We start from the raw sequence: 26,238 nt of genomic DNA on the forward strand, positions 1-26,238 counted from the left end.
ATTACTTAGGGATGGTCACAAATTTCCCAAAACAAGAACTGCTTTCTCAAACCTAAAAAGACCCCCAACAGTCTACAGGGACACAAACTTCAACCCTGCTGCTTTCCCATTCCCACTCCTGGCTCTGCAAAGTTACAGGGGATGATCAAAATTCCTGTCTATGAAAAACTACCAAAGCCGGTGCCCTTGTACAGGACTGCAATTGTTTTCACAGATCCTTCTGAGGCATTTTAAATGGGAAGAAGTTATTTTTCGCAAGATAGCAAGATGACCTGCAGTTTCAGGGACCTTTTTTCTGAACTCCATGGTGATTTTGGGTTTTTCCAAATTCTTCTGTTTCCTCACCTCACCCCCACTCAATTCCCTTCAAACACCCAAAGAACCACTACTCCACTGCCTGGTCAACTTCACCTAAACCGGATATCATTTGGGATTGGGGTTTGAAATGGTACATTTTTATTCAATTACCCTCAACCACCACAAGGCCTTAATTAACCCTGAAGACAAGCCAGCCCGCCTTGAATGGTGAAGTTTTGTTTTGTCCATCAGGGAGAGGACATGGTTTTCTTTCTGCTCCAAGCCTTCCTCTCAATAACTGTCTTTTGGGGCGGTCGGGGGTGGGGAAGGTATCACTCAGTCCCCTCTTCCCTCTCGAGGGGAAGATGCCTCTGAACGTGCTTGGATATCGAGGAAAACACATGGTTTCACTATGTATCATGATAGATGGGACAGTGTTATTTTTCCTTCATCAGAAAAATTTGCTGTAAAAATCCACTCTCAGGGTGCTTCAACGTTTTAGAGTAAATCATTTTAAAACTCAGAAAATAAACTTCGACACTACCTTCATCTTAAAATCAGACACCAAGCAAAGCACCCTATTCCACTGTATGAATTCTCCTAGTACTCAGTAGGTGTTACCACGCTGACCAGACTGGACAGTATTCTACCTCGTGCATTTAGCTTTCCTTATCGCCATTAAAGGAAAACAGCTTACCAGGATAGCCATTTCCATCCATATCAATGCCCCCTGATATGGACTGGCCAAACATCCGTAGCACAGGACTTATCTTCCGCCCCGACAGTTTCTGAAACAGATTATAGAGAGACTGAGTTACCGGAAGGAGCACGGTCACAAGTAAGACCCTGTGACTGTTTCAGCCCAGCTTCCCTGGGATACTTGGTCTTGAAGTTGTTCGAAGGAAGCAAAACAACAAAAAAACATAGTTCAAATTTTATCAGGGGTCTTTAGCAGGCAAAAGACCACACACTCCTTGATCATTACTTGCCTTAGTGTCACCATTCTAAATTGTTTCTAAGCTCAGTGTTAACAAAAAAGCCACCTAAGCAAGTGTATTAGCCTTCTACTCTGCCGAATGAAGTTCCAAACGGATAGTTAAACTCCCATCTCTACAGGAGGTTCTATTTTGTGTTTACACAGGATTAGCCAGGCGAAATTCTAAGAACAGATTTTCCTTATATCTCTCTACCCAGACACGTACTAAACGTGTAAGACTCCTCTCCTAAGAGGCACACGTTAGTCCTCTCTTGGGTGGACGGGAATTAGCACATCTACTTGGAAAATGATGGTCACATGGAAACTGTGACCATCAAGCCAACCAGAAGATCTACGGGCCCATGAGCATCACAGACAGGACAAAACAGCTTTACCCAGTAAATCTAGAATGATCCTGAACATTCTATACAATGTAGGGGGGAAAAAAAAAACACCCAGCTGAAGCTGCCTGCCCTCCTCCTTAAGAAGTAGTCCAGGAGGGAGGGTATAGCTCAAGTGGTAGAGCACATGCTTAGCATGCATGAGGTCCTAGGTTCAGTTCCCAGTACCTCCTCTAAAAACATAAACAAACCTAACTACCCCACCCCCTCCAAAAAAGGCAGCCCTCAACCAACCATTTGGAATTCATAGCTCTGTTGCCATGCGGCATGCTAGCACCTGTAAGTCCATTTCCTTCATCATTAAGATCAACATATGCTGACACATGCTGCACTGGTCAAGAACATTCATTATACAACCAGCCCTGGTCATACATCGATGCTTGTGTTCCTCACACAGACACTAAACTTTCTGAATCAGAAAAGTCTCATGTTCTGAAATCTGACTGTTCTTTCTTCTCTTTCTCTATACAGTCTCCCTGGGGAGGTTCCCCTTTCAGTGCCCTCACTGGGGACAAGGAGAGAAATGTTTTGTTTTCATGCCACACAGCAACTTCCATGTCAGAACTGGGTTTACACATACCCAGGGGCTCACTGGGACTTTCTTTCCTCATCCTTTCCCTTACTGAGTCACCCTGCAAAGAAGTCACACATATGGGGAGGTGGAGTTCCTACAGGACTGACAGAGGGAGAGGACAGGGAGTCCCCCACCTCCGAGCAGCCAATGACTGCAAATGACCTTCCGCCTGCCATCTTCAGTCAAACCATCCAACAGGAAATGTGCAGGCATCATGGTACAAATCAGAACACCATCGGGAACGCTGAAGAAATGTTTCTTGCCAACATGCAGAGTCACACATCCCACACAGCTCTGTCTAAACAAACATGGACGTGGATCTGCGTGCTTCTTAAAATCTGCATTTTGAAGTGGACCATCTCAGCTCTGATGCCCAACAATGCGAGATGCAGCAGCTTGCCCTGGGTTTGCATGTCTAAGATGTACTGTGCTGGGACAAGCCGGGAAGAGTGAAGGGGTGGTCCTTCTGGGGGTGGCGATGCGGGTTTAAGTTATCCCACAGACATCTGCAGGCCATTATGCCATGAAGCCAGGAAGATAAGTCTGCTTGGTGCTAATAACTCTAAATGAAAACCAGGAGCCTTGGAAAAGCTCTGCCTTGACCGGGTTTATATGCGGTGTCCTTATGGCAGGAGACAGATCACAGGGGCCGCCGTGACATGCCCGGAGGGCTCTCAAATTGAGAAAGGCACACAAGGATCTTAAAGTCAACACTTCTCATGGTAAACTCGAGAAAGAGGAATGAGTTTGAGTAATATGGAAGAACTTGAGACCCTGATCTCACAATTTCTCCAGCAGAAATAATACCAATCTGGGCCAAAGAAAAGCGATTCCTTTGCCCAGAGTTGTTTCTCATTTCCTCCCTGGTTCACCCACACAATGCCCGCTCTGTCCAGACCTGGGCTCTGGAGAATCCGGCCTTAGAGGACTTTTCTTCCTTTTAAATCACAGACCTTATCACATACATATTAGCAGCTTGGAAATGTGTAATCACAGTTGTTTCTTTTTTTTTTTTTTTAAGAGCCCCCAAACCACTTCTCTCTGTCAGAGCTAACGAGCCAGGCTGCGTGCTGACAAAGGCAGGACCAGTCCAGCTGCCGATCTCTGCTTCCTACTCAAGACAATCCGCGCTGACCACAAATTTATACTTCAGTTCTCTGCAGGGATTCCACCCAGCAACAGAACAAAACACAAGAGGGCCCCAGGAGGAGCTGAAGCAGGGGTCTCTCACAGGCTGCCTCCCTCTGCGATGAGCCTCCCAGGTCCGGGCACCAGACTCCGGGAGGAAGTGTGCGGGGTGACCCGACGGCTCCCCGGAGGGCTCTCGGCTTGTGGCAGCGGGAACAGAGCCCCTGATCTAGAGGAGAGTAGCCCTTGGGACATGATGCGGCCCCGACACCGTGCCCAGAGCCCTCATTCTCCTGCCACATCCCTAGGAGTGTGGTCGCACCATTACTCATTTCTATAGAAAAGGAGGTGGTCCATGTGGGTGAATGCCCCTCGGAGTACAGCAAAACAGGCTCTCATATTTCTAAGTTTTCCAGCTGAGCCTCCCCGAGTGTTCCTTCTCCTCACATGGAGTTGAGGGCGGTGGCTGCAGTAAGAGGTTTGGGAGTCAGGCTGGCAAAGTTTCCATGGTCAAGATGCCACTTCCTAGCTGGTGACCTTGGGCACGTTAAATAACCTCCCTGGGCTGGAGTCACCTTGTAAACAAAAGGTGGATGATAAAGGAATCCATCTCACAAGGCTGCTATGAGGACTGGAGGTCAGAGGACAGAGCAGGCTCTCAGGAAGCAGCCCTGCTCCCACTAGCACGGCACCTCCCCTGACACCTGCCTCTCGGAACAGCCCCGGAGCTGAGCAGGAGGGAGCGACCTGCAACAAAGCAAGCAGCCCTCCACCCTTAACGAGCTGACGCACAACTGCTGCAAGGAGAACGACTGAGGACACACTGACTGAACTTACATGTACAAACTGCCTCTTAAAATCAACTCGTAGTCTTTCCTTACCGAAAGACTTCAGTCCGTGGACAGATTTTGGCGTATTACTATTTCATTTTATACAACATTTTATAAGAACAGGACCCAGTTCAAAGTTTTGTTTCCTTAGCGATCAAGATACGAGCCAAGCTTCTTGGGTTGGAGAAGGGTCAGCATGAGGAGGAAGTGGTAAGCTCCTCAGAAATGGTCACGAAATCAGTATGTGCTGATTGGAAACCTTTTGTGTGCTCAGTCCCCTTCTGTCGCTGACCCACTGGGAGAAAGACCCAGGCCTGTACCAGTCTGCACACAGACATCCACCAACATCCTGACCGGGCTTCTACCCAGAGCGCGACTTCCTTTTTTCCCAGGGGCTGGGCTTGACACCATCAGCAAGATTGAACTCCAAGCTGATACGGCAAAAAACAGGACTCACCACTTCCCAAGCCTGGGGCTCAAGGCCAGGGCTCTGATCAGCTTCCCGTTTTGATGCCAATGGTGACAACAGGCCCATGACAGAGCTTTAAAGCCCCTCCTGCACGGACCTCGGTCTCTCTAGATTATAGTTTACGAGATACTCCTTTGGCTTAGCACAGACGGTTGAAAAAGGAGCAACCAGAAAAGCGAGCCTCTTCTTACATAAATCACTCTTAACACTGGCTAAGAATCTGGATACTATCTTTTGTAGGCAGAATGCCTCCCTGGATGTCAGCAAACTCAGGAGACTACAAATACATTTTGATTTAATCAGTGGTTTGTGTCTTTCACTGGAGGTGGGGGAAGGTGAAGGCAGGAACAATGTCCTGTGTCGTATGCACCCGGGGTGTGGCGCAGAGTGAAGGTTCCCGACGTGTTTGTGGAATGACTGCATGGACAGCGACCATGTCACTCTCACACCAATTACCATCGAGTACTGAGGGACTATCCCATTGGCGTCCCCGTGGTAGATGTACACCGCACCCGAAAAGTCGTCCTCCTTGGGTGCGCCGACGGCCACATCTGGGGGGAGGAAAGTAGCTCTGGGTTAGAAAAGCCATGTGGAGGAACATATGGGTGGGTTCTCTAACTCCTGCCGTGACGTCTACACATTTCTTGGTTGTTGACTGTTCAAACATTAAACCTGGCACATGATCTCTTAGACAGTAACCACCACCACCAAAAAAGTAGAAAGAAAATTATAGAAGCTGAGAAGAGTTTAGTCCCAGAAAATGTTTCTACCTCATCCTTGTAGGACAGATTATTGACCTACCCAATAAAAGAAATGCAAATATAAACCACCCACTGTAATTCCTGTCTGAGAAGGGAATTCCAAAGATAATGATTATTGTGAGACTGGGAAAGTCAACTCCATACTCTGGTAAAGGAATTATAAAAAATGGCATGTATGTCACACACAAAAAGCAATGTTACTCTCAGGAACTAGCAACTCCTGGAGCAAAGCCTAAATCTTCCTCACATTTTCCCCTTTGCTTATAACAAAAGTCACGTGTCTGTAGACGTGAGGTCAAGGGTGAGGGCATCACCCACCAGACCTCAAGCAGAGGTCCCCTTTCTCCAAGTGATGCCCCCTCTGGCCAGGGCTATGAGGATTTCAAATGTGCCTGAATGTCTGGCCTGAGGCAAGAGCTGCCCCCCAGCCCATCTTCCACCCCAGTCGTCCCCATCAGTGAGACGGCTCCCCCCAGTCCTGGTGTCTGAACCCTGCATGTATAGTGAGGGGAGGAGACACTGAACAGACCAGGGAGAGCAGCCAAGAAGCTGTGAAAGGTACTGCTATCCAAACAGAACTAGACATGGGGCGTACACATCCCCGCTCCTCCCAACACCCACACCTTCAAAAGTCAGCCGGGCCTGCTGTCCCCCTCAGGGCAGAGAATTCCCTCCTCACTTATTTCACTGACCACACGGTAGAGAACCGGGGTGCATCAGAGGCTCAGAAACAAGATAGTTTGGTGGCGAGAGGATGCTGGTTCAGACACGGCTGCCCTAAGAAACCCCATGGACCACCCCACAATTCACTGCACCACAGACACATAGCAAAGAGTGCTGAGCTGAGGAGAAGGAATGTCACAGAAGCAGAACTCCAGGGGGCTCGGGGCTCAGCCCGGTGTCTACAGGGATGCCGACGGGCCCTCCCGCGGGCAGCGCAAGCTCACTGACCTGGGAAGCCGTCCTCGTCAAGGTCGCCCAGGCTGGCTATGCTCTCCCCAAAGTGCGCGTTGTAGGCACCATCCCCGCTCAGGGCCAGCTGCTCCTCGAGGGCTCCCTGGGAAACAGGATGGAGGGAAGACGGAAAACAAAACAAAAACAAACAGAATGAACCAAAAAAAGAATGAAAACAGAGCTGGGAGTGCCACCTTCCCCCGCAGCACACCCATGGACAGGAAACACCTGGGCAGAGTCCCAGGCACCCAAACCTCCATCCCCTGCTGGCAAAAGAAGCCCCTTCTACCTGGGTGCCAGGAGGGTCTCCAACTGCTGGAGACATGTGTTGGTGGAAAGGAGACCCGCCGCTGGCCAATGAGTGAACCCCACCCTTGTCCCCACACCTTATGACCCAACCTATCAGCCAAACAACCTACCTACCTGCCCCACGGCATCCTCTCCCCACGATATCCCCAAAGTTGTTTTAAAGGGAGTACATATTTCTGCTTCTCTCCTGAGACTTTCGGTACAAGTTTATAAAGCTGTTTTGCTAGGTGCCTGTATTAGTAATCCCGACAGAGGGAGTCATGGTTCAGAAAACCCAGCACCCAGGAGTGTTTGGTCATGGGGTAACAGGGGTGATATTGGGGCACACAACTGCACCCTTTGTCACGTCCGGCTTGAATTTCCTGAGCAAACACCAGCCAGCAGGGGGAAGGGATCCGTGGTGACTGTGGCAGTGGCAGTGACAGCCATACATACCCTACCCTCAAATCACTGACACGTGAGTATCAGAGCCTTAAAACACAATCTGATGTTTTGAGGCTGGAGAGTGTGTAACCCTGCCCCCGCGTAGGAGCACTCCAGACCTGCTGTATACCCACAAGCCATCCCAAGGCTCTCATTATGATTAAATCTTTTCCCCCACTATACACAAACAATTTGCAATAAAGATATGATGATTACTTAAGTCAATGAAACCCCCACCCCACAACACAAATATGTGCTGATTTTATCCCACCCATGTGGTGAAGAAGAGGAGAGAAACCTTGATTCCTTGTAGGTACCAGGCACTGTGTACACATCTCCTCATTTAAATCACACAAAGACTATGAAGAAGATCTTGTGACTCCCTCTACTTTACAGATGAGGAAACTGAGCTACGGATTTCAGCTATTTGTCCACATCACACAGGCTAGTCAGTGGCAACACCGAGACTCAAAGGCAAGTCCACGGAGCTCCAAAGTCATTGTTTTTTCCACCGCCCTGTAATCATCAATCTCATAGGATGTGGGTCAACAGAAATAAGAACACCCTGGTACTTACGGCAACCACACTGCACTAAGGAACACCGTTCAGGGGTAGGGGTGGGGGTGGGATGTGTGGGTGCAACGTGCCCGGAGAAGGCTGCGGGATTATCCTGCTCCGTGATTCCACGCCCTGCTTTCAACACACATGGGGCTGCTGGGCTGGTCACCTTACTGCCTAACAAGTTAACACCCATGCAAACGTGTCCATCTCCTGCAAATATGGTGGCCACTGAATGCCTGCTGTTCTCGTATCCATAACAACCACCTCATTTCTCCCCTCGCTTTCCCTGTCCCCCTCCCTGGGAAGTCCATGCGGATGTAGTTGCTATGAGTCACTGCAGTAGCTACAGGAAGCATCTTCCCTCCCGGGTTATGGATCCACCTTTCTGAACAGTCTACAAAGATCCAAGAAGCCCAAGGCTCTAACTTCCCCTGGCTCCTCTCTAAATAACTGCCTTCTTTCTGACATCTGCCCACCTAGTTACAGTTGAACAGCACCCCCCTCCCAACTGCGATAACTGGCATCTTGGTCACTGCTTTAAAAAGTACACTTTCACTGATTTTTTATTTTTATTATGAAAGAATTATATTCTTGCTATTTGGATAAAGTCAAAACTAAAAACCTACCCAAGCACCACCACCCAGAGAGATGTTATTAACATTCTCTATGCATTTTGTGTATTTTTAAAGGTTGTTTGTATATATAATTTTTATCCTGCTTTTTCACTGATCATCGCATAAGCATTTTCTCATGTTAGCTAAAAGGCTGGTGGTAACAGAACTTACACATTTAACCACTTCCCTCTGGGGGAATAATCTTTCTTCTAGATCCTGAAAAGATTCTGCTTTCTCATTGGTCTCCTGCCCCCAATGGTGCCCTGCTGTTCCTCAGCCCCGACTTCTACCCACCGTCCGCTCTGCTGCAGAGATACCTTTCTGACCCGGTTACAACCTTTTCAAGATTCTGCAGGATAAGGGACATGATGATTATAGCCATGGCCCCCACCCCACCACCCCCAGTGCCACCACGCTGCACTAAGTGGTCCTGGTCCTGCCGCCTCACATCTCAATCCCCCTGCCAGCTCCCAACCCGCGCCTGCCTGTCTGCCTAACTCCTATTCTTTTCCAAGACTCCCTTCAACCACTGCGTTCTCTGAGAAGGCTGCTCTGCTTCCCTGGGCAGATGTGCACATACTCCCAGGGGGACAGCATAACCTAGAGAAGAATCCCACGTTCAAATCCCAGCCCTGCCACTTCTTTCCTGTGTGATTTGTGGCAGGTTACTTAACCTCTCTGAATCTCACTCAGTTTTTAAATGGGGACCCCTTGATACCCTGTGCAGATGACACTGAAATCATCCACAGGGAAGCAGGAGAAACAGTTCCTGGGACTCAACATTAATCATTGAGATTTTTCTTGACCCCTGTTATGTTTGCAGTCATAACATTGCATGTACTTTTCCATTAATGGAACAATGAGCTTTGTAAAGCTAAGAAGCATGTCTTTTCACCTCCTCTGGGAAATGGGGCTCAGTCACCACTCCCTGGGCCAGTATCCCTCCCCCATACCCCGTCCACATGTTGCCCGCTCTGTACTCACATTTCCTCTGTTGATGTAGACGGTGACCTGCCCTTCGTCCCTGATCTCAGAAAACATGGGGGCCCCCACCAGCAGGTCAGAGAGGCCGTCCGCATTCAGGTCAACTGCGCATAAGGAGGAGCCGAAGTAAGAGCCCATCTGCAACCAAGTCGAGTTGCAACAAAGCGTTCAGTGTCTGCCCTCACGCAGGAGGCCCTCGCCTTCCTCCAGCCCGCCAGCCTCACAAACACCTGCTTGCAAGCCCCTCCGAGGCTGGGACGGCTGCACGGCCCTGTAAGCCAGAATGCCCAGGCAGCAGTGAGATCCCCGACCTCCTGGGCCTCCCAGCAGCCAGGCACGGCCCCCAGTCCACGTGAGGCCCAAGCTAACCAGCTTGGAGCCCCACCAAGGGAGAAACAAAAAGACAGATCCCCGAAGAGCGAAGAGCGAGGTCCTGTTTTTACAAACGTGAGGCTGCAAATATAGGTTACAACAGTAATAAAAATGCCTCATATATCAGATCCTTGACAAGGCCCAGCAAGTTAGGAATATGGAATTTCACGACCCAAGGCAGGCATGAAAATAAACGTTACGTGGGGAAACGGATTAGCCTCTCCCAGCCCTGTGCAAAGCTCAGCTTGGTTAGGAAGGCCTGAGCCGAAGTAACAAAAAAAAGGTACAGCTCATAAAACTACTTGATGGATGAGGGAACACAGCCAGCTTATATTGGCTTAATCATAGCTTAATCCAGTACCTGTTATTTAATTTTTTTTTTACTATTTTTTATTGAAGTACAGTTGATTTACAGTGTTGGGTTAGTTTCAGGTGTGCAGCAAAGTGATTCAGACATAGATACGCACAGATTGTTTTCCAGATCCTTTCCCCAATAGGTTATTACAAGATACTGACTATAGTTCCCTGTGCTAAGCAGTAAGTCCTTATTTATTTTATGTATAGTGGTGTGTATCTGTTAATCCCAAACCCCTAATTTATCCCTCCCCCTTTCCTCCCTTTGCTTACCGTAAATTTGTTTTCTATGTCTGTGACTTTCTGTTTTTTAAATAAGTCCATTCGTATCATTTCTTTAGATTCCACATATAAGTGATATCATGTGATACCACTTTCTCTGAGTCATTACCTGTTATCTTAAATCAGGGGTCTCAGACCCAAAGACCAATGGGATCCAGGCAGGTGATACAACAGGTATAAGAAAAAAGCAAACAGTGCAAGCAGGCTTACAGGCAGCAAGCGACGCTTGGCTTCTGTGTCTAAGAAACAATAGAGTACGGTGGAGCCTGCGGCAAACTGGAGTTCACAGACCCAGCCAAAGGAGCCACTCCCCGCCAGGTGCACTCAACTTCTGCCTGACCTAGAAAAAGCCAACCTTCTCATTGTTCAAGAGAAGCCAAAACTCTAATTACTTGAATTGCCTATTTTTAAAATGCCGACAGCTAATTCATATTAAAAAACAATAATAAACAAACATACCATGCAGGCCAAATGAGAATTTTTGTAGGCTGTAGCCTTTCCCAAGATGCCCAGTTTGCAAACTCTGTTTTTAAAAAAAGCTGTCTTTTTAAAATAAATGTTTTCAAATAAAAGGGCTCTGGTTTTATGGACATGAACAAGCTTCTTTTTTTTTTTTTTTTTTTTTTGCTGTTAAAGTTTGCTGGCAGCAAATCCCAGGAGTTTGAGAGAGGTAGAGGGTACTCTGGTCTATTTCCTGCAGTTAACCCTGGGACGGGACTCAGAAGTCCCTCCCTAGTCACATGCCAAGGCCACTTCCAATCCAGTCCACACCCCCTCAAGGGAGAAGGCATGGGGAAGTTTTAGAATCAAGGGGAATACAACGGGGGACGGGGGCGGGGGCGGGGGTCAGAAACCAGCTGTCAGTCACCAATTCACTGGCCTTGCCAACGTCACTATCTTACTTTAGTAAAATATACTGGTAAGACCCAGGCGAGGCCCCGAAGACCAAAGCTGCTGGCTGTTCTCTGGCTGAGCCCCAGGGGAACTATTTGTTTCATTCCAGTGGACTATTTAACTTGGCATCTTCATCGGTGTTCAATCAGAAATCCCTGTACATGAAGTTTCCTATCTAAGTTTTGACATATAAACACTTCACATACTCAGTTAACGCAATAAAACTTCAATATGGCAATGACATGCTCTAGGGTGAGTGTTCCTTGATCAGAGCTCTCCCACCAGCCTGAAAATAAGAGGGACACGTGTCTCTACTAGCAATTGAACTTCACATGTACTGGCGACCCCTTCGAGCACTATGTGAAGGATGTCAACCAGTAAAGACCAGAGCGTTCCAGGTTTTGTTTCTCTTACAGTGAGGCCAGGAGACAGAACTCTGACCAGATCCTGGCCACACGAAAGCAGAAGTGGACCTCAGTAGTTTCCTGAGACAGAACCCTCCTGTGTGTGCGGCTCTGGACACAGGGGTAAAGCTAAAGGCATCCTTTGAAAGCCTGGGGTCATGTCCTTTTGCAGTGAAATAAGGGATAAGTCAGAGGGACAAGAATTTCTCATTTCTTATGGCAAAAAGCAGAATGAGACATCTAAAAGGAGTAGTGGTCTGCTTCAAAATCAGGAAGATGGTGATGGGGGTGAAGCTGGAAGACGGTGAAACAACAGGGCAGGAAGGAGCAAGTGCAGAGAGAAGGAACAACTCCAGACGGTTTGAGGTGAAGGCGACAAGAGCCCCAAGGAGAACAAACGACAGCTCTGGAGCTGGGAGGTGAGACACCTGGACCCTCAGTCCCCTCCTCAGGAGCCCCGTCGTGCCACAGGAAGAACCTTCCAGCGGACGTGCAGGCTAGTCAGTGCTGGAACCCCAAGTCATCAAGTCCTTGGGAAGGCTGGACAAGCGGGTTCGCAGACATTTCCTTCACATCACTCACTCTCAAATCTACTGCCCCAAACCTGCCCCTACCCAGGTGCAGACAGACGGCCAGGACAGTTATCACCCAAACCAGGGGGATTCTGAGAAGGAGCCTGTCCTGGGCACAAGCAGCAGGGAGTGGGGGCCAGGGGCAGTGCAGGAAGCAAGTGAGAGGCATAGAGACAGCTGAACATGAAGATATTCTAAAAATAGGGTGACAGGTATTTAAGCTCTGCAATTCACTTTCAAAAGTCCTTTTAAAAAAAAACAGCAGTTGAGGGAGGAGGGTATAACCCAGTGGTAGAGCACACGCGCAGCACGCACGAGGTCCTAGGTTCAATCCCCAGTACCTCCATCAAAAAATTTAGTAAACCCAATTACCCCCCCAAAAAACAAAATAACAAAATAACAACAAAAAAAAAAGTAATACAGAAATAGCAGTTGAGTAAGGTGATAGACGTGCTAAGTCACCTTACTGTGAGTTCAATATTGATCACTTCACAGTATATCCATGTACCACAGTGTACAATCACGTTGTACACCTTACACTTAAATATATTACATAGCAATTACATCTCACTAAAGCTAGCAGGGAAAAAAATCCTTGAATTTTATCCTTTCAAGCCCAAGTATGTTGAAAGGGGAGCAGAGGGAGGGAGGATTTGCAAGAAGAGACACTAACCCCTTTATTTTTTTTTGGAGAAACAGCTAAAATGTTAGGCTTAGCAGCATTTATACCCTACTTGCTCTTTGGGACTCTTTTTCTCACAAACAGCATGGAGTTTTATTTCTTTTTTAACTTCAGAGGTGTTAGGAAATTCTTTTTTGCAGAATCGCTCAGTCACTTTCCAGGGTTGGTGCTTTGGGGTTTTGGAAATGTTAAAAGAAACAGCAGGCCAGCAGAGTTCCCCAGGGGAGGGCAGAGCTATTCTTGGGGAAAACTTTGACACAACCAAGCTTGGTGATGTATTTTTTATGGAAAAGGTTATGACAGCTATATTCTAAGTATACACACAGTGAGGTTGTTAAAATAGCAAAAGGGTCTACTTGTGAGTGGGATTTTTGGAACTCAGAACAGGATTCACCAGAACAGTAAGTAATGGTGCCAGGCTGGCAGGGGACAGGTCTCCCACAGCAGAGCCCGAACTGGAGGCACACAGCCTAGCCAGGAAGGAACAACCATTTTCTCCCCCTTTTCTTAGGGTAATAGTGGGTCAAATCACCTTCTGACATTCTCCCATCTCCTTGAATCTCCCTCCCGAGTCCCAGGTGTCCTGTGCTTCTTCCTAGAGCTCAAGAAGGCCTCCACCGAAGGAAGTCTCCAAATTACAGCCTTCATCTCCCTGCCTAAACGTGTGACCCCTTAGAGCAGCCAGTCTCACCAAACAATAATGCCGTTCTAAGCCACGCTAAGGTGTGCACCCCTGATAAGCCAGTGGTACTTATGAACCCAAGGCATCTCTACCTGGTCTAATTTCAGACTGTGGTGCAATGTAATGGAAACATCAGGAAATGGAGAGAGGGTTAGCAAGGATAGCAAGATGGCACGGGCAGATAAACCCTGCCCAGAATTTCAGAGCAGCCCTCCCCAACGATTTCCATTTCAAGGTTCTAAAAGGAAATGGGTGATTTTTGTTTGATTTTCCTTTGTGCGGCAACAGTTCCCATGGCGATGGTGGCAGAGGGCTTGGGTGTAGGAGGAGGGCAGTTTGGAGCTGATGAGATAAGGAGAGTGAGAACCGTCTGTCTGTGTGCCTCCTTTGAAAGTAACTGGTCATACATCAGGGGTTTGCTGCCTGCACTCAACAATGCCTGGAGCTGGGAGAAAGACAGGCAGATGGAGATGGACAAGGGGGCAGAAAGGTAGAGAAAGGCAGAGAAAACCAGAGCACGCAGTTATTCTGATGAGTCTCTGAACCGTGGTCAAGGTTTTAGGACTCTGTGCTGTAAACTTGCCCGTGGACAAACTCATCTTGCTGCATGTCTCTACCACAAGTGTGAATCCCAGCGAGCTGCAAGGTTACACACAAAGCTGAGAAGATAAAGGCTCCAATGTGCCACAGAGCCGGCATGAAAACGTAGGGCACAGACAGGGCTTGAAACCAACTTTGTAAAAAGTAAGAACTGACTCCCACATGATTATATCTCCCAAACAAACAAACAAAAAAGAAACTAATGCCAAGAATCTCACCTTTTTACCTGATGCCTGAAAAATCTTAATTAAGGTGCCTGATCTTCGGTCAGCTCTAAATATATAAACCTATGGAATGAGAAAAAAAAATCTAGTTAAGATGGGCTTAATGACCAAAGATATCTACCAGCATCCTCCTGGTGGGGGGGGGGGGGTCCTTAGACATGCACAGGTGTGTCTATACTACGCTGGCTGAGAACAAAGAAGTCAGCACAGCTCGCATTTCACCAACTTAGCAAAGAAAATGTCCTTCAATCCTGAGGCAGAAGTCACCTCCGTGGCTCCTGAATCACATTGTTTATGGAAGCGACAACCAATAAGACCCAAGGAGCTTCCAAATTACAAGTAAACAAGTCAACTCCTGGGAAAAGTATTTCCTTCCTTGAAACATCTCCTTCATTCCTATTAGTTAGAGCCTTAGCAAGGATCACAATACAGTCGTCCCTTGGTATCCTCAGGGGATTGGTTCCAGGGCCGCTAGGATACCAAAATTCATAGACGCTCAAGTCTCTTATGTAAAATGGCATATACAGTGTTTGTGTATAACCTAGCACATCCTTCTGCATGCTTGAAATCATCTCTAGATTAGAGTATCTAATACAATGTAAATGCTGTATCAATAGCTGTAAATACAATGTAAATGCTATGTATTAAACAGCTGCCTATGTCTGACAAATTCAAGCTTTGCTTTTAGAACTTCCGAAAATTTTTTTTTCCCAAATATTTTCTATCTGTGGTTGGTTGAATCTGCAGCTGCAGAAACCCACAGATAGGGAGGGCCAACTGTGTAAGACAGAGGGATGGAGGTGAGTATTTGAGACAAAGCAGTTTTCCAAAGTGACTGTGCAGAACATAAGCGTCCTGAGGTCGGCTTGGGCTACTCTGAGTTTAGTTTGGGAAATGCCAAACTTAAACATTAAGTTCCTCTGCTGGGGACTTTTCACTGCCTTTAGCATGGGCATTTACAGCATGAATCTCCACCACAAAGAGGAATGTTTGTGAAGAACTTCCCAAATGACAGGGCTATGGAAGTTCTTTCCCCAAGCTGTGTCCCACGGGAAGAGGGACCAGTCCCCAAGAACCAGAGTGGAGGCCGCTTCCGTGCGGTAAGGAACCCCCAACCTTAGTGTGAGTGCTTTCCTGTTCTGACACTAGAAATGACAACCATTGAAATCCTGAAGGCCAGAGGTCTGTCCTGGGGTCCTTGGGAAGCAAGTCTGTACCAGCTCCCAGGCCTGGGGATGTGGAACACCCAGCAACTCGGCCAACTACGCCCAGTTTCCCCAGCGCCTCTCAGGTGCTTCGACTGCAAGCAGCATCTTCATGCTCTTTTTTGCTAACTGGATCCAAGACGCCCTCCATCTGGCTCTAGCAGATATAAATGCCCTTCTCACTGTAAGACTTGACAGGGACTATGCAGTTATCACAGACAGCAGAATAGAAAACAGTAAAATCAGATCAAGTTTTCTGGAAAAAAAAAAAGGCTGCTGTCAACAGCACTGAGGCTTCCACAATGTGAACTGGAAGGTAAGCATGTTTGCCAGCGCCCCAGACACACCCGGTCACGCACAGCTCCTCCCCTGGAAGATACTATCAATGGGGGGACGGCCCTTGGTGCCTTTCCCTCCGCCAGATAGAGGAATTCATGTGACTCGGAGAGACCCATCCCTTGCTTGAAGTTGTCAGAGTCTGTCTGCACGCTGCCCCTGTGCTCAGTGCCCTGGGTTTTGACCTGGCTTCGTTTTCCAGGGAAACAGCATCGGTGTTAACGGGGAGGGAGGTACGTGCCCCAGACACGGGAGTAGCGGGGCTCCCAACTCCTGCAAGAAGGATCCAGGAAAAGGACCCTCCAGGACGCACAGCAGTTGAGCCTCGGCGGCCAATCAGACTGCCATCCTGGCTGAAGGCTCTAGTTAACAGTGGTCTTGGGGCATCTGGGCCCCTCCAGAATCCAGACGCCACTTCTGAGCCCTCGGAGATACAGCCAGGTTCCATCACAGGTCCACCCGCTGTGGGCTCAGACCCAAAGATTATTGCTCTGTTCAGTCTTACTTATCAATCTGTGGAGCGTGTAAAAATGCAGATTCCCAACTTATCCGGACCTACTCCCCTGGCTTTCCTTTCACCTGGAGGCAAAGCTCCTACAAACCAGTGCTCCACACTCCAGGCCCCGTGGAGGCCGTGACTCCCAAAGGGATCCTCATCACCCTACATCCACGGGGTCTCTCCCACACTCAGGGCAGACGCTTTAGGGAAAGAGACCCATATATTCCCAGGCCAGCCTCTGGGCTGCACCAGTGTTGGTTCTAAGAAATTGGGGAAATAAATGTAAGAATCTAGGCCCGAAGATAAACTCAGGAAAGGTCCGGGGCATGGAGGGTTGGAAGTTGGACAGTGATGGCCACCTCTCCTTGGGAGGACGTCATGATGCCAGGGGTCAGTATTAATCATCTCTCATACAGAGTCAGCCATGAAAAACATCCTCAGGTGACAAAGTGCAGAGAATGGAGAGGTCTGGGAGTCATCGCTTTCACACTCTGATTAAGCTCTCTAGGGAAATTCTCAAAAGTGGTTGAATGGAGACAGACAGGCGATTCCTCAATATTCCATCACCCCCCTCACATGCCAGCCGCCCCGCAGAAAATCACATCAGACTGAACTGACAAACCTCTCTGAGAGCGGCAGTACGCACCCCCCTCAACCGCCTGACCCCGCGCTGTCCCACAAACTTTCCTCCTCACCTTCCCGACGCCTTCGTCCTGGGGGGCGCCTCCCACCACGTCGGTGGTGGATGCGTGAGCAAAGTGGCCGGCGGTAACTGCATAGCCTGCCAAGGGCGGGGTTGAGAAAGAAGAAAAAGACCCATCAGAGGACACAGTTTCTCAAGCATCCCTCATCTGGACAATTATGATCCAGTTACTCTTGGACCAGAAATTACAAATGGCAGCTGTCAGTCCTCTCCTGCTGGAATGACTCAGCTCACAAAAAGACATGTTCACAAGGACATCAGGGCAGGAAAGAGTGCTTTCTGAATGTCCTGTTTTGGAATAAATGCTTTTTTTTTTTTTCCTTTGGAGTTACAATTTTCATAGAGTAAAAGACACTCACCTGAAGTGCAAAATTCAACAAATGTGTGCTCACGCACATAATCTGCAATCACCACCCAGAGTGAATATAACCACAGAACCATAAGCCCAGAAGGGTCCCTTTCTCTCTCTCCTAGCCACTAACCCCTACACCACCACTATTCTGATTTCTATCACCACATATTAGGTTTTTCTGGTCTAAACCTCACTCAACATGACATCTGTGACATTCACCCAAGTTGTTGAGTCTGGTAACAGTTTCTAGTAGTTGAGTACATTCCACTGTATGAATATACTGTAATGTCTTTATTCTCCTGCCGCTGGGCATGTGGGTTGTTTCTAGTTGTTTCAGCTCTATTATGGATAAAGCTGCTACGAATATTTGTCTACACGTCTTTAGATGTCACTGTCTCTTTCAGTCTTTCAACTCTATGAAGAAGGTACGATTATTGCTTCCATTTTACAGATATGGAAACAGGGACTAAATGTGTTTAAACAACGTGCCCAGGATCACACAGCAAGATTCAAAACCAATCTGTGTGTCTCCAAAACTATTACAGCACACCTACTCCTAAGAGAAGGCAGAAAAAAGGTGATGGTGGGTACCTGGGTGGATGAATGGCTGAGCAAAAATGTGGATACAAGAGGGATCTAGAATCAAAGGTGAAAGTTGTCCAAGCTTAGTCTAAATGTCTCCTGCTTTCTGGGACCCTTGCTGGCAGAAGGAATCTGGTACCGGCTGCCACATATTCTCTGAACCTTGCCCTCACCCTCAAACCCTAATACTGGGATCATGAGCTGTTTGCATTTTGTACTGACACCGTACTGTGATCACCTCTCACTCACCAGGTGGCCGATTTCTCTCAGACTAGAGGCTCACATTCCCTGAGAGTATTATGAGTGATATCAGAGCTTCAAATGACCCTTGCAATCCCACAGCACGAGGGCCCCTGTCTGGTACACAGGAAGAAGCCACAGCCCTAAGGTGCAGAGGACCTGTCCTCGAGCCTAAAGCCACATCCAAACTGGGCTCCCTTCTGCCCTACCTTCATCCTCTGGTCTAATAAGCACATGCTGAGTCCCTCCTACGCACCAGGCACCAGACCAAGCCCTGGGGATGTCAGACTGACCCCTCTCCTCCGGGGGGCTCCCAGCCCAGTTGAGGGGTCCACCAGTGTTCAGTGCTGTCTCTACAGCACGCACAGGGAAGGCAGGTCAGCTCCTCAACTCAGGGCTCAGAAACACTCTGCTGTTTAAGAACCCTGTGACCTGGCAAGTTCTATGAATTCTTTGTCCCTCAGTTTCTCCATCTATAAAATGTGGGTGATGATATCAGCTGCCTCAAAAGTTGGTTTCAGGTATTAAATAATATGCAGGGCCTGGCAACAGACTGAAGAGCTGGGAGCAGCAAACACCCACAAGATGGAGTCAAGGGATCCCGGGCTGCGCTACTGGGCAGAAGGCTTGTCGTCAGGAGGGAAAAGGCACGTGAGCAACTCCCTCCGGCCAACACACAAGTGAACCTCTATGCAAAACGGGGGTCAGAGATGCCCCAGATTTAAGTATAATGAGTGTGAAAGAACACTGTTTTCTCATCATGAGGCCTTGCTAAATTTAGCTTCACTTTCAGTCCAGAAGGATAGCCATTAGGGCATGAATTAAAGAAAGGAGCCCCGTCAAATGGTCTGCACACAAGCAAAGGCACCTTCTGTTCTGTTCTCCAGTAAGCATGGTCTTGTCCCAGGGTCATTCAGGTCTGGTGGCTGCTAACTGAGGTTGTGTCTACCTTCTTCCTAGAGGATTACAAAGGATGGGAAAAGAAGGGAAATTTTTCTGAGCGTTTCATCAAACCTCAGTGTTAGGGAGCCATCCGTTGTGCTCAGCTCTGGCTCTTGTTATTTCTACCTGCAACCAGTTCTGTGACCAGCACGCAGAGACCTCATCCAAAGGAAAGCCATGGAAAACAAGGATTCTCTTGCACTCGTTTTGTGGCTAATTGCCTGAACTTGAGCAATTGCTCCAATAGGAAAGAAAACGTTTGCTTCCATGAAGGTTCGACTGTCAGCCTTTTAATTAAATCACACAGCTTCACCTCAGCCCCCTCCTCTGTTCTCCTCTCCACCTTGTGTGTGGGGAGCTCAATGCTGAGGTGCCCTTGGCCCAAAGTGTAACTGAGTAGAAGAACACATGCAAAAGCCAACAAACTCTTCCTTCCAGCGGTAAAGCAAGCACTGGGGAGCGTGGCGGTAACCACTACCCTTTCCCCTTTCTTACATGTCCCCTCCCTGAGCTACTCACCCAGGTACGTGTACCGCCTGTTCATGATCACTTCATCATTCAGTTTGAAATAGGTGTTGTCTGTAAGGTTCAGCACTTTGACCGTCCCAGCCCAATAAAATGACCCTGGGGCACCCATCACCACCAGCTCCTATGGAAGAGAAACCCAAAGGTAAACAGGGAAGGCAGCTGACGAGGGGAGTGGGCAGTGTGGTGAGACCCACAATCATGACAAAGAACTCATAGTTAAAGATGTTGCACCAAGGATGTTCTTCACCTGAGCCATAGAAAAAAAATTTCCTTTTCATATTATTTATATTATTTACAATAGCCACAATATGGAATAAACCTAAGTGTCCATCAACAGATGACTGGATAAGGAAGATATGGTAAATATATACACAACAGAATACTACTCAGCCATAAAAAAGAATGGAATCTTGTCATTTGCAGCAACATGGATGAACTTGGAGGGGATTATGTTAAGTGAAATAAGTCAGACAGAGAAAGACAAATACTGTATGGTATCACTTATACGTGGAATCTAAAAAATACAACCAACTAGCGAGTAAAACAAAGAAACAGACTCACAGATACAGAGAACAAACTAGCGGTTACCAGCAGGGAGAGGGAAAGAGGAGGGGCAACATAGGGGTAGTGGGAGGAAAAAAGGGTTATTATGGGATTACATGAAATCATGTGTGTGAAATTTTTGAAAATTATAAAGCATTATAGAATTTAAAGACCTCTTCATCAATTAAAAAAAAACTCACCTTAAAAAAAAAGACCCAGGAACGCACAAAGACACCACTGACGTCAGCATTTATAGAGTCAGGGGAATGGGCCTCGCCCTCAACAAGCCTGAGAGTATGTCTGTGCTGCACAGCTGCCCAGTGGCTGATGCTGACGTAACTCAAGGTGCTCAAAAATGAACCTCCGACTAAGGGAGTCGGGAAGAATACCTGCACGGTTCTGCCCACAAGAAGAGGCACCGTAACCGTGCTCACCAAGCTGGAAATGACCTGACTGCCTAACAACAGGGATTCTCAATCATGGGCATCCATTCAGCAGAATCCTGCAGCATTAAACATACCGTGGCAGATCTAATGGCACTGAGACACAATGGCCAAGTGCCATGGAGTTAAAAAGGATATGCCAATTTGCAGACACTAATAATACATATAAAATAAACAAGTCTATACTGCATAGCACAGGGAACTATATTCAATATCTTATAGTAACTTATGGTTAAAAAGAATATGAAAACAAAATAAAACAAAAAGGATATGCCAAGTAGTATGTGTGCTATGACTGTTTCATAGAAGAAAAAAAATGTATACAGACAGACAAACGGACAAATACCAGAAGGATCAGCCCCGAAACATTTATAGTTTTTCCCACTAGGTGATAGGATTCCAGGAATCCTTTTTCCCCCTCTTTCTCTCTTATCCCGAAAGTTTATTTTGTGTTTTTCAAAATTCTAGAACAGCAATTAAATAGTAACAAGGAGGTCATCTCTGAAAATGCAACGGGTATTGGGAGGGCATAGCTCAGTGGTAGAGTGTGTGCTTGGCATGCACGAGGTCCTGGGTTCAATCCCCAGTACCTCCCTTAAAAATAAATAAACAGAAATTTGTATCCGTGTGTGTGTGTGTGTGTGTATCTACAGGTATATATAGAATAGATAAACAAGATTATACTGTATAGCGCACGGAAAGGTATACAAGATCTTGTGGTAGCTCACAGTGAAAAAGTATGCGACAATGAATGTATGTATGATCCTGTATAACTGAAAAATTGTGCTCTACACTGGAATTTGACACAACATTGTAAACTGACTATATAACTCAATAAAATAAAATTTATAAATAAATAAATAAATCTAATTACCCCTCAAATTAAATAAATTAAAAAACAAAAAAATTATCGGAAAAAAAAAAATAAAATGCAAGGTGAACTCCCGGGATGACAACATACAAGGACCCAGACGGAGCCCACACTGTGTGGAGACGGTGACGGGCTGAGGGGAAGGCGGGCGTGCACCGCATCCCTGCAGACACTGGATGTCCTGGGGTGAGGCTTTCTCTCCCCATCCTTCCCCAACAGGAAATCCCTTCTCTTTGATTGTATTTTCTAAAGTAGGTACATGGCAATAAAAAAAATACTAAAAATTACTTTTCTAACAAAACCATTATTTTTTCACTTGGCAGCACCTATTAACCATCTACCACTATGTACAAAAGCTTGTACTAGACACACAGATCAATTAAGTCCCTCTGTATGACATTCCCAGGGAAAGGCAACATGGAAATGTTCAAAATATTACAGAAAACAAATCTGTCTATCCAAAAGGGTTTAAAAAAAGATAATGTTAGAGGAAACCCCTCAGCTGTACAAAAACCCCAAAGGCACAGGCCAGCTGGGCTCCTGGAGATGACGGACACTGTAGGTCGTGCCTCTCACTGCTGAAACACACCCTCCCTCCCTTTGCTTAGCGTCCCCACACTGTCATATGTCAGAAGCACCCTTCCAGGCTGGCCCCTCTCTGCAGAGCTGGCCTCACCACTGGCATAAGCTGCTGGCTTCCAATAAGTCCCTGGAGGCGAGATCCTGCCCCAAGAACTTCAGGTTTCTGATGACAGTTCATAAAGCCACACTGATTCCCGGGGAGCCAATGTCTGAAAAAGCCAGAGCCCTGTAAAGAGACCAGCAGAGAGAGGACAGAGCACACAGGTGGGACAGCACCTGTGTGACAGCGGCAGCGTCAGGACAGCGCTCTGAACGACCTGTATTCTGATGTCCATCCGCAGAAGAACCTTAACCAAGAGGAGGGTGAGCATGGATGGAAGAAAAGCCACCAGACTCTTGCCTGAAGGGGTTGCTCTTGGTTATTCAGGAAGGTATGGACCACGAATGACGCTGAGAAGCATGTCGCTTTAAGGTTCTGAGATCCCGTCCACCTCTGAGGATGCCACTGATGAGAAACCAGGTACTGGTGGAGGTTTCTCACTGTTTTATAAAAATGTATCATTTTCTGCACTCAGGACACATCACAGGGAAAAACATGGGCAGGGCATTCACACACTCACTCCCCTTACACTGATCTACTCTATGCAAGGAACCGTGCTAGTTCTAGACGGGGAGTGAGAAAGACCAATGATCACCGAGCACAGACTTCTTCCCTGGCCTCGAGCTCAGAAAGGAATCTGTCATCAGTGCCTAAACATGAAGGTCACAGAAGGACATAAGGAGCGCTCTCCTCAGTGCCAGCTGCACACATAGCGTAGAGCTTCCTCCACCGGCAGCCCTTCCTGGGCCAAGGCTCTGAGCATCGCAGCGGCCTGTGAGGTCCTTCAGGACACCAGGCAGTGGACCTGCTGCTTCCTCATGACTTAGGTAAAGGTTGAGAAACATACGTCTCACATATCCCTCCTCTCTCAAACATTACAAAGATGGTAAGACAGGGTCATCGCTCTCCTCAAAACCTTTAAAGCCAACAGCTTTGGGGTTTCTCCCCCTCACCTCTTAGGGCACATGCTTCCTTCTCCCTGCAGTTCAAAATAGATAAACAGAGGCCCGGCCTGAGACCCTTAGGGCTGGGGGCAGGGGAACAGCACCTTCTTGGAACTCCCTCCTATTTGGCTTTTTCCATGCGAGGTGTGTGCAGCCTGGGTCATTTCACTGCTGTCCACAAGCGCTGGAAAACGTGATCAATGCTGGGCTCCCCGCCACCCAGGAACAGCCAATGCAAATTAACAAGCAGAAGTGCAAGCTTCTCCAAAAGCCCAGGGCCACCACTGCCTAAATCATGGGGGCGGAATCCCGTCAAAAACCAGTGTGGCCCTTTCCCCAACATGCATAACCTCCTGAGGTACACGGGTAACTGGGGTTTCCTGAGAGCAGCCATGGGCTTTTCTCTGTGCCCTGCAAGTCAGCACAAGCCGCGGGGCAAAAGAGTCCTGGGATCTGTGACAGAAGTCTGTGCCCAACAGATTTCCACCCAGACGTCCGCAGGCTGCCAAGGGGCTGCCCCGACGCTGGCAAGGTTGGGCCAGGCCTTCCCTGGATGCTTAGAAGGATCTACCTCTATTGTCCTAGGCTACAGAAATAAATCAAGTTCCCGGAAAGTTCTCCCTTGTCCTCAACGCTGGGCTGAAATTCATGTGGTGTCCATGACTCAAACAGCTCTGATAACCCCACGGTCACTGACCTTCAGGTCAAGCAGGCACCCTGGGCCAGAGTATTCTGGAACAACATGGCCATGACCAGGCGGCCACAGGAGCACAGCCAGCTTGGGAGGCAGCTGCCTGCCCTGTGCAGGGACAGCCGAGCTCACAGCAAAGGCAAGCCCAAGTGACAAGGTCAGCGGGAGGCAGAAGAGGGGCACCCAGTGCTGCCTGACTCCTTTAACCACATTTCCTGCTTGACCTCCAACAGCTGAAGTTCCAGAAATGAAGGAGGCAGCGAGTTCAAAGACCTCCAGTTTAGGGAGGCCAGAAGCCTGGGAACTGAGGCAGAGGCCAAAGCCCAGAGAGGCCAGGAGACAGCGTGGCCAGGTCGGTCACTGCCACCGCCACCCCCCTGCACTCCACATCCCTGCCCTTCCCGCTCCTCCAGCCAGGCCCCCCTCCCACCCAGCCCCAAGGCCCTCGTCTCCCCCGACTGGCTGGCTGGACACACCTCCTCCCCGGGAACTCTTCCTCGTCCTCAGCTCTCCCTCGATACCTCTGATAAGTTCTCATTTCTGCAGTGAACTCAGTTTCTCCCCCCATTATCTAAAGGAGGCTTCTGTCCACCCACCCCCAATCCCGGCCCCATGCAGAACACACCTAGTCCAGCCAGAGACTTGCCGGCACTGGCCAAATTGAGGCTGGGTTCCTAAAACATATATGTGAGAACCCCATGCCATGAGCTCACACTGCACGCGTCTAAGGCAGACCCATCGGCTGACCTCTTCCAGGGGATTCTTCCACAGGCAGCGGCCTTTCCACGGGTACCCCATTCCCCAGAATCCTGGCACAAAACCTCCTTCCTCTACTCTACAGTCCCCTGGCCACCCAGCCCACTGATCCTGCCATCATCCTCTCAGACTCCCCCCATCATTTTTATTCCTAAAGCATCCCGCTAGCCTGTCCTGTCATTTTGTGGCTGGACCACATCACAGCCTCTACCTGCCCACCCTCCAGGCTCTCCTGCTTCCAAACGCCCAGGCACACCAGCCCAGCTTCTCTCAGAGCACTGCCACGGCTGTGTCTGTCACCTGCGTGTGAACTTACAATGGTTCCCACCTGCCTCCTGGGCTGAGTCACAACGTACTAGACCTCCCGGGAGGAACAGGAGCCACAGAACGTACACAATCTAAATGCTTATGGAGGTGGAAGATGACCAAACGTGGCCTATGGCAGGATGGTATTTCAAATCAACGGGGACAGGAAAACGTTTAACACACCAGTATCAGAACAATCAACTATACATTTAGGAAAACAGTGCCGCTCACCTCCATCATACAACATTTGCAAACATAAATCCAAGATGGATTAAAAATATACTCCTCATTATAAAAGTAGCAGAACTAAACATAGGTGGCTATTTCATATTCTTAGGATGGGGAGGACCTTCCTAAGAGAGAGGTCTAGAATCCAAAAAGGAAAAGACTGATAGATTTGACTACATAGGAATGTTTGATGTCAGTAAAGACACCATCAACAAACTTTTAAAAAAAGTAAAAACTGGTGGGGAAAAAAAAACTGGTGAAACATACAAGAGATAAGAGATTAGTGTTGAACATACAAGTTCCTGGAAGTCAGTATAACAATTTAAAAAATAACAACAGTAGATTAACAACATAAATGAGCAATTTCCAGAAAAATAAATACAATGGCCAATACTTGAAGAGGAGACTGAACAGCACTAATAATTACGTAAAGGGCCATTAAAACAATATGAGATCTTTCTCTTTTTTTAAGACAAAAATTTTAAGTGCTGGTGAGAGGGTGCTGGGACAGACAATGACACACAGCCAGAGGGGCTGCTGACTGGTAACCATTTCTGGAGTGCAATTGGCCAGCATGTGTCAAAATTCAAAGTTTGGACAGCTTTCGACTGAGGGATTCCTCTATGAGTCTCATCTAAAGCAGTATGCATTTGTGCACCAAATGTCACCCGTGGGGACCTCTGTTATGAAGCTGCTGGTGACGGTCTGGGCTGTTCCAGGAGCAACCAAAACCAGTGGTGCCATAGGCCCTTTCTCTCCCTCCCTGTCTCGTCCCCTCCTGCAGCTCTGGGCTGTCCTGGAGCAAGTGAAGGAGAAAGTCACACGCTTGGGCCAAGACACAGTATGGACTTTAATCTACCAGGTGATGGGAAGCCACGCAGTCAGAATGACAACGTTTGACCCTTAAAGATTCCTCAGGCTGGTGTGCAGATGACACAGGGTGAAGGCTGAGAAAGGATGCTGCTTGAGGTGATGAATATGTCCTGACACTAGAGGCAGGTGATGACTGCACGACACTGTGAATGTACCAAATACCACTG

At 47.9% G+C, this 26,238-nt stretch overlaps 1 protein-coding gene across 1 annotated transcript in view; it reads right to left on the minus strand.

Annotated features, from left to right (window-relative positions):
* The window catches only part of ITGA9 (integrin subunit alpha 9), a 314,558-nt gene that overhangs the window by 249,650 nt on the left and 38,670 nt on the right, over window positions 1-26,238 (minus strand). The window contains exons 6-12 of the mRNA XM_031469935.2: window positions 19,726-19,855; window positions 17,083-17,168; window positions 14,342-14,410; window positions 9,282-9,419; window positions 6,388-6,493; window positions 5,132-5,226; window positions 995-1,085 (exon numbers count right to left, since the gene is read on the minus strand). Of these exons, the coding sequence (XP_031325795.1) occupies window positions 995-1,085; window positions 5,132-5,226; window positions 6,388-6,493; window positions 9,282-9,419; window positions 14,342-14,410; window positions 17,083-17,168; window positions 19,726-19,855 (715 nt within the window). The remainder of the gene's footprint in view (window positions 1-994; window positions 1,086-5,131; window positions 5,227-6,387; window positions 6,494-9,281; window positions 9,420-14,341; window positions 14,411-17,082; window positions 17,169-19,725; window positions 19,856-26,238) is intronic.

This window comes from Camelus dromedarius, chromosome 17 (assembly GCF_036321535.1).
Source record: "Camelus dromedarius isolate mCamDro1 chromosome 17, mCamDro1.pat, whole genome shotgun sequence".
Classification (NCBI taxonomy): Eukaryota; Metazoa; Chordata; class Mammalia; order Artiodactyla; family Camelidae; genus Camelus; species Camelus dromedarius.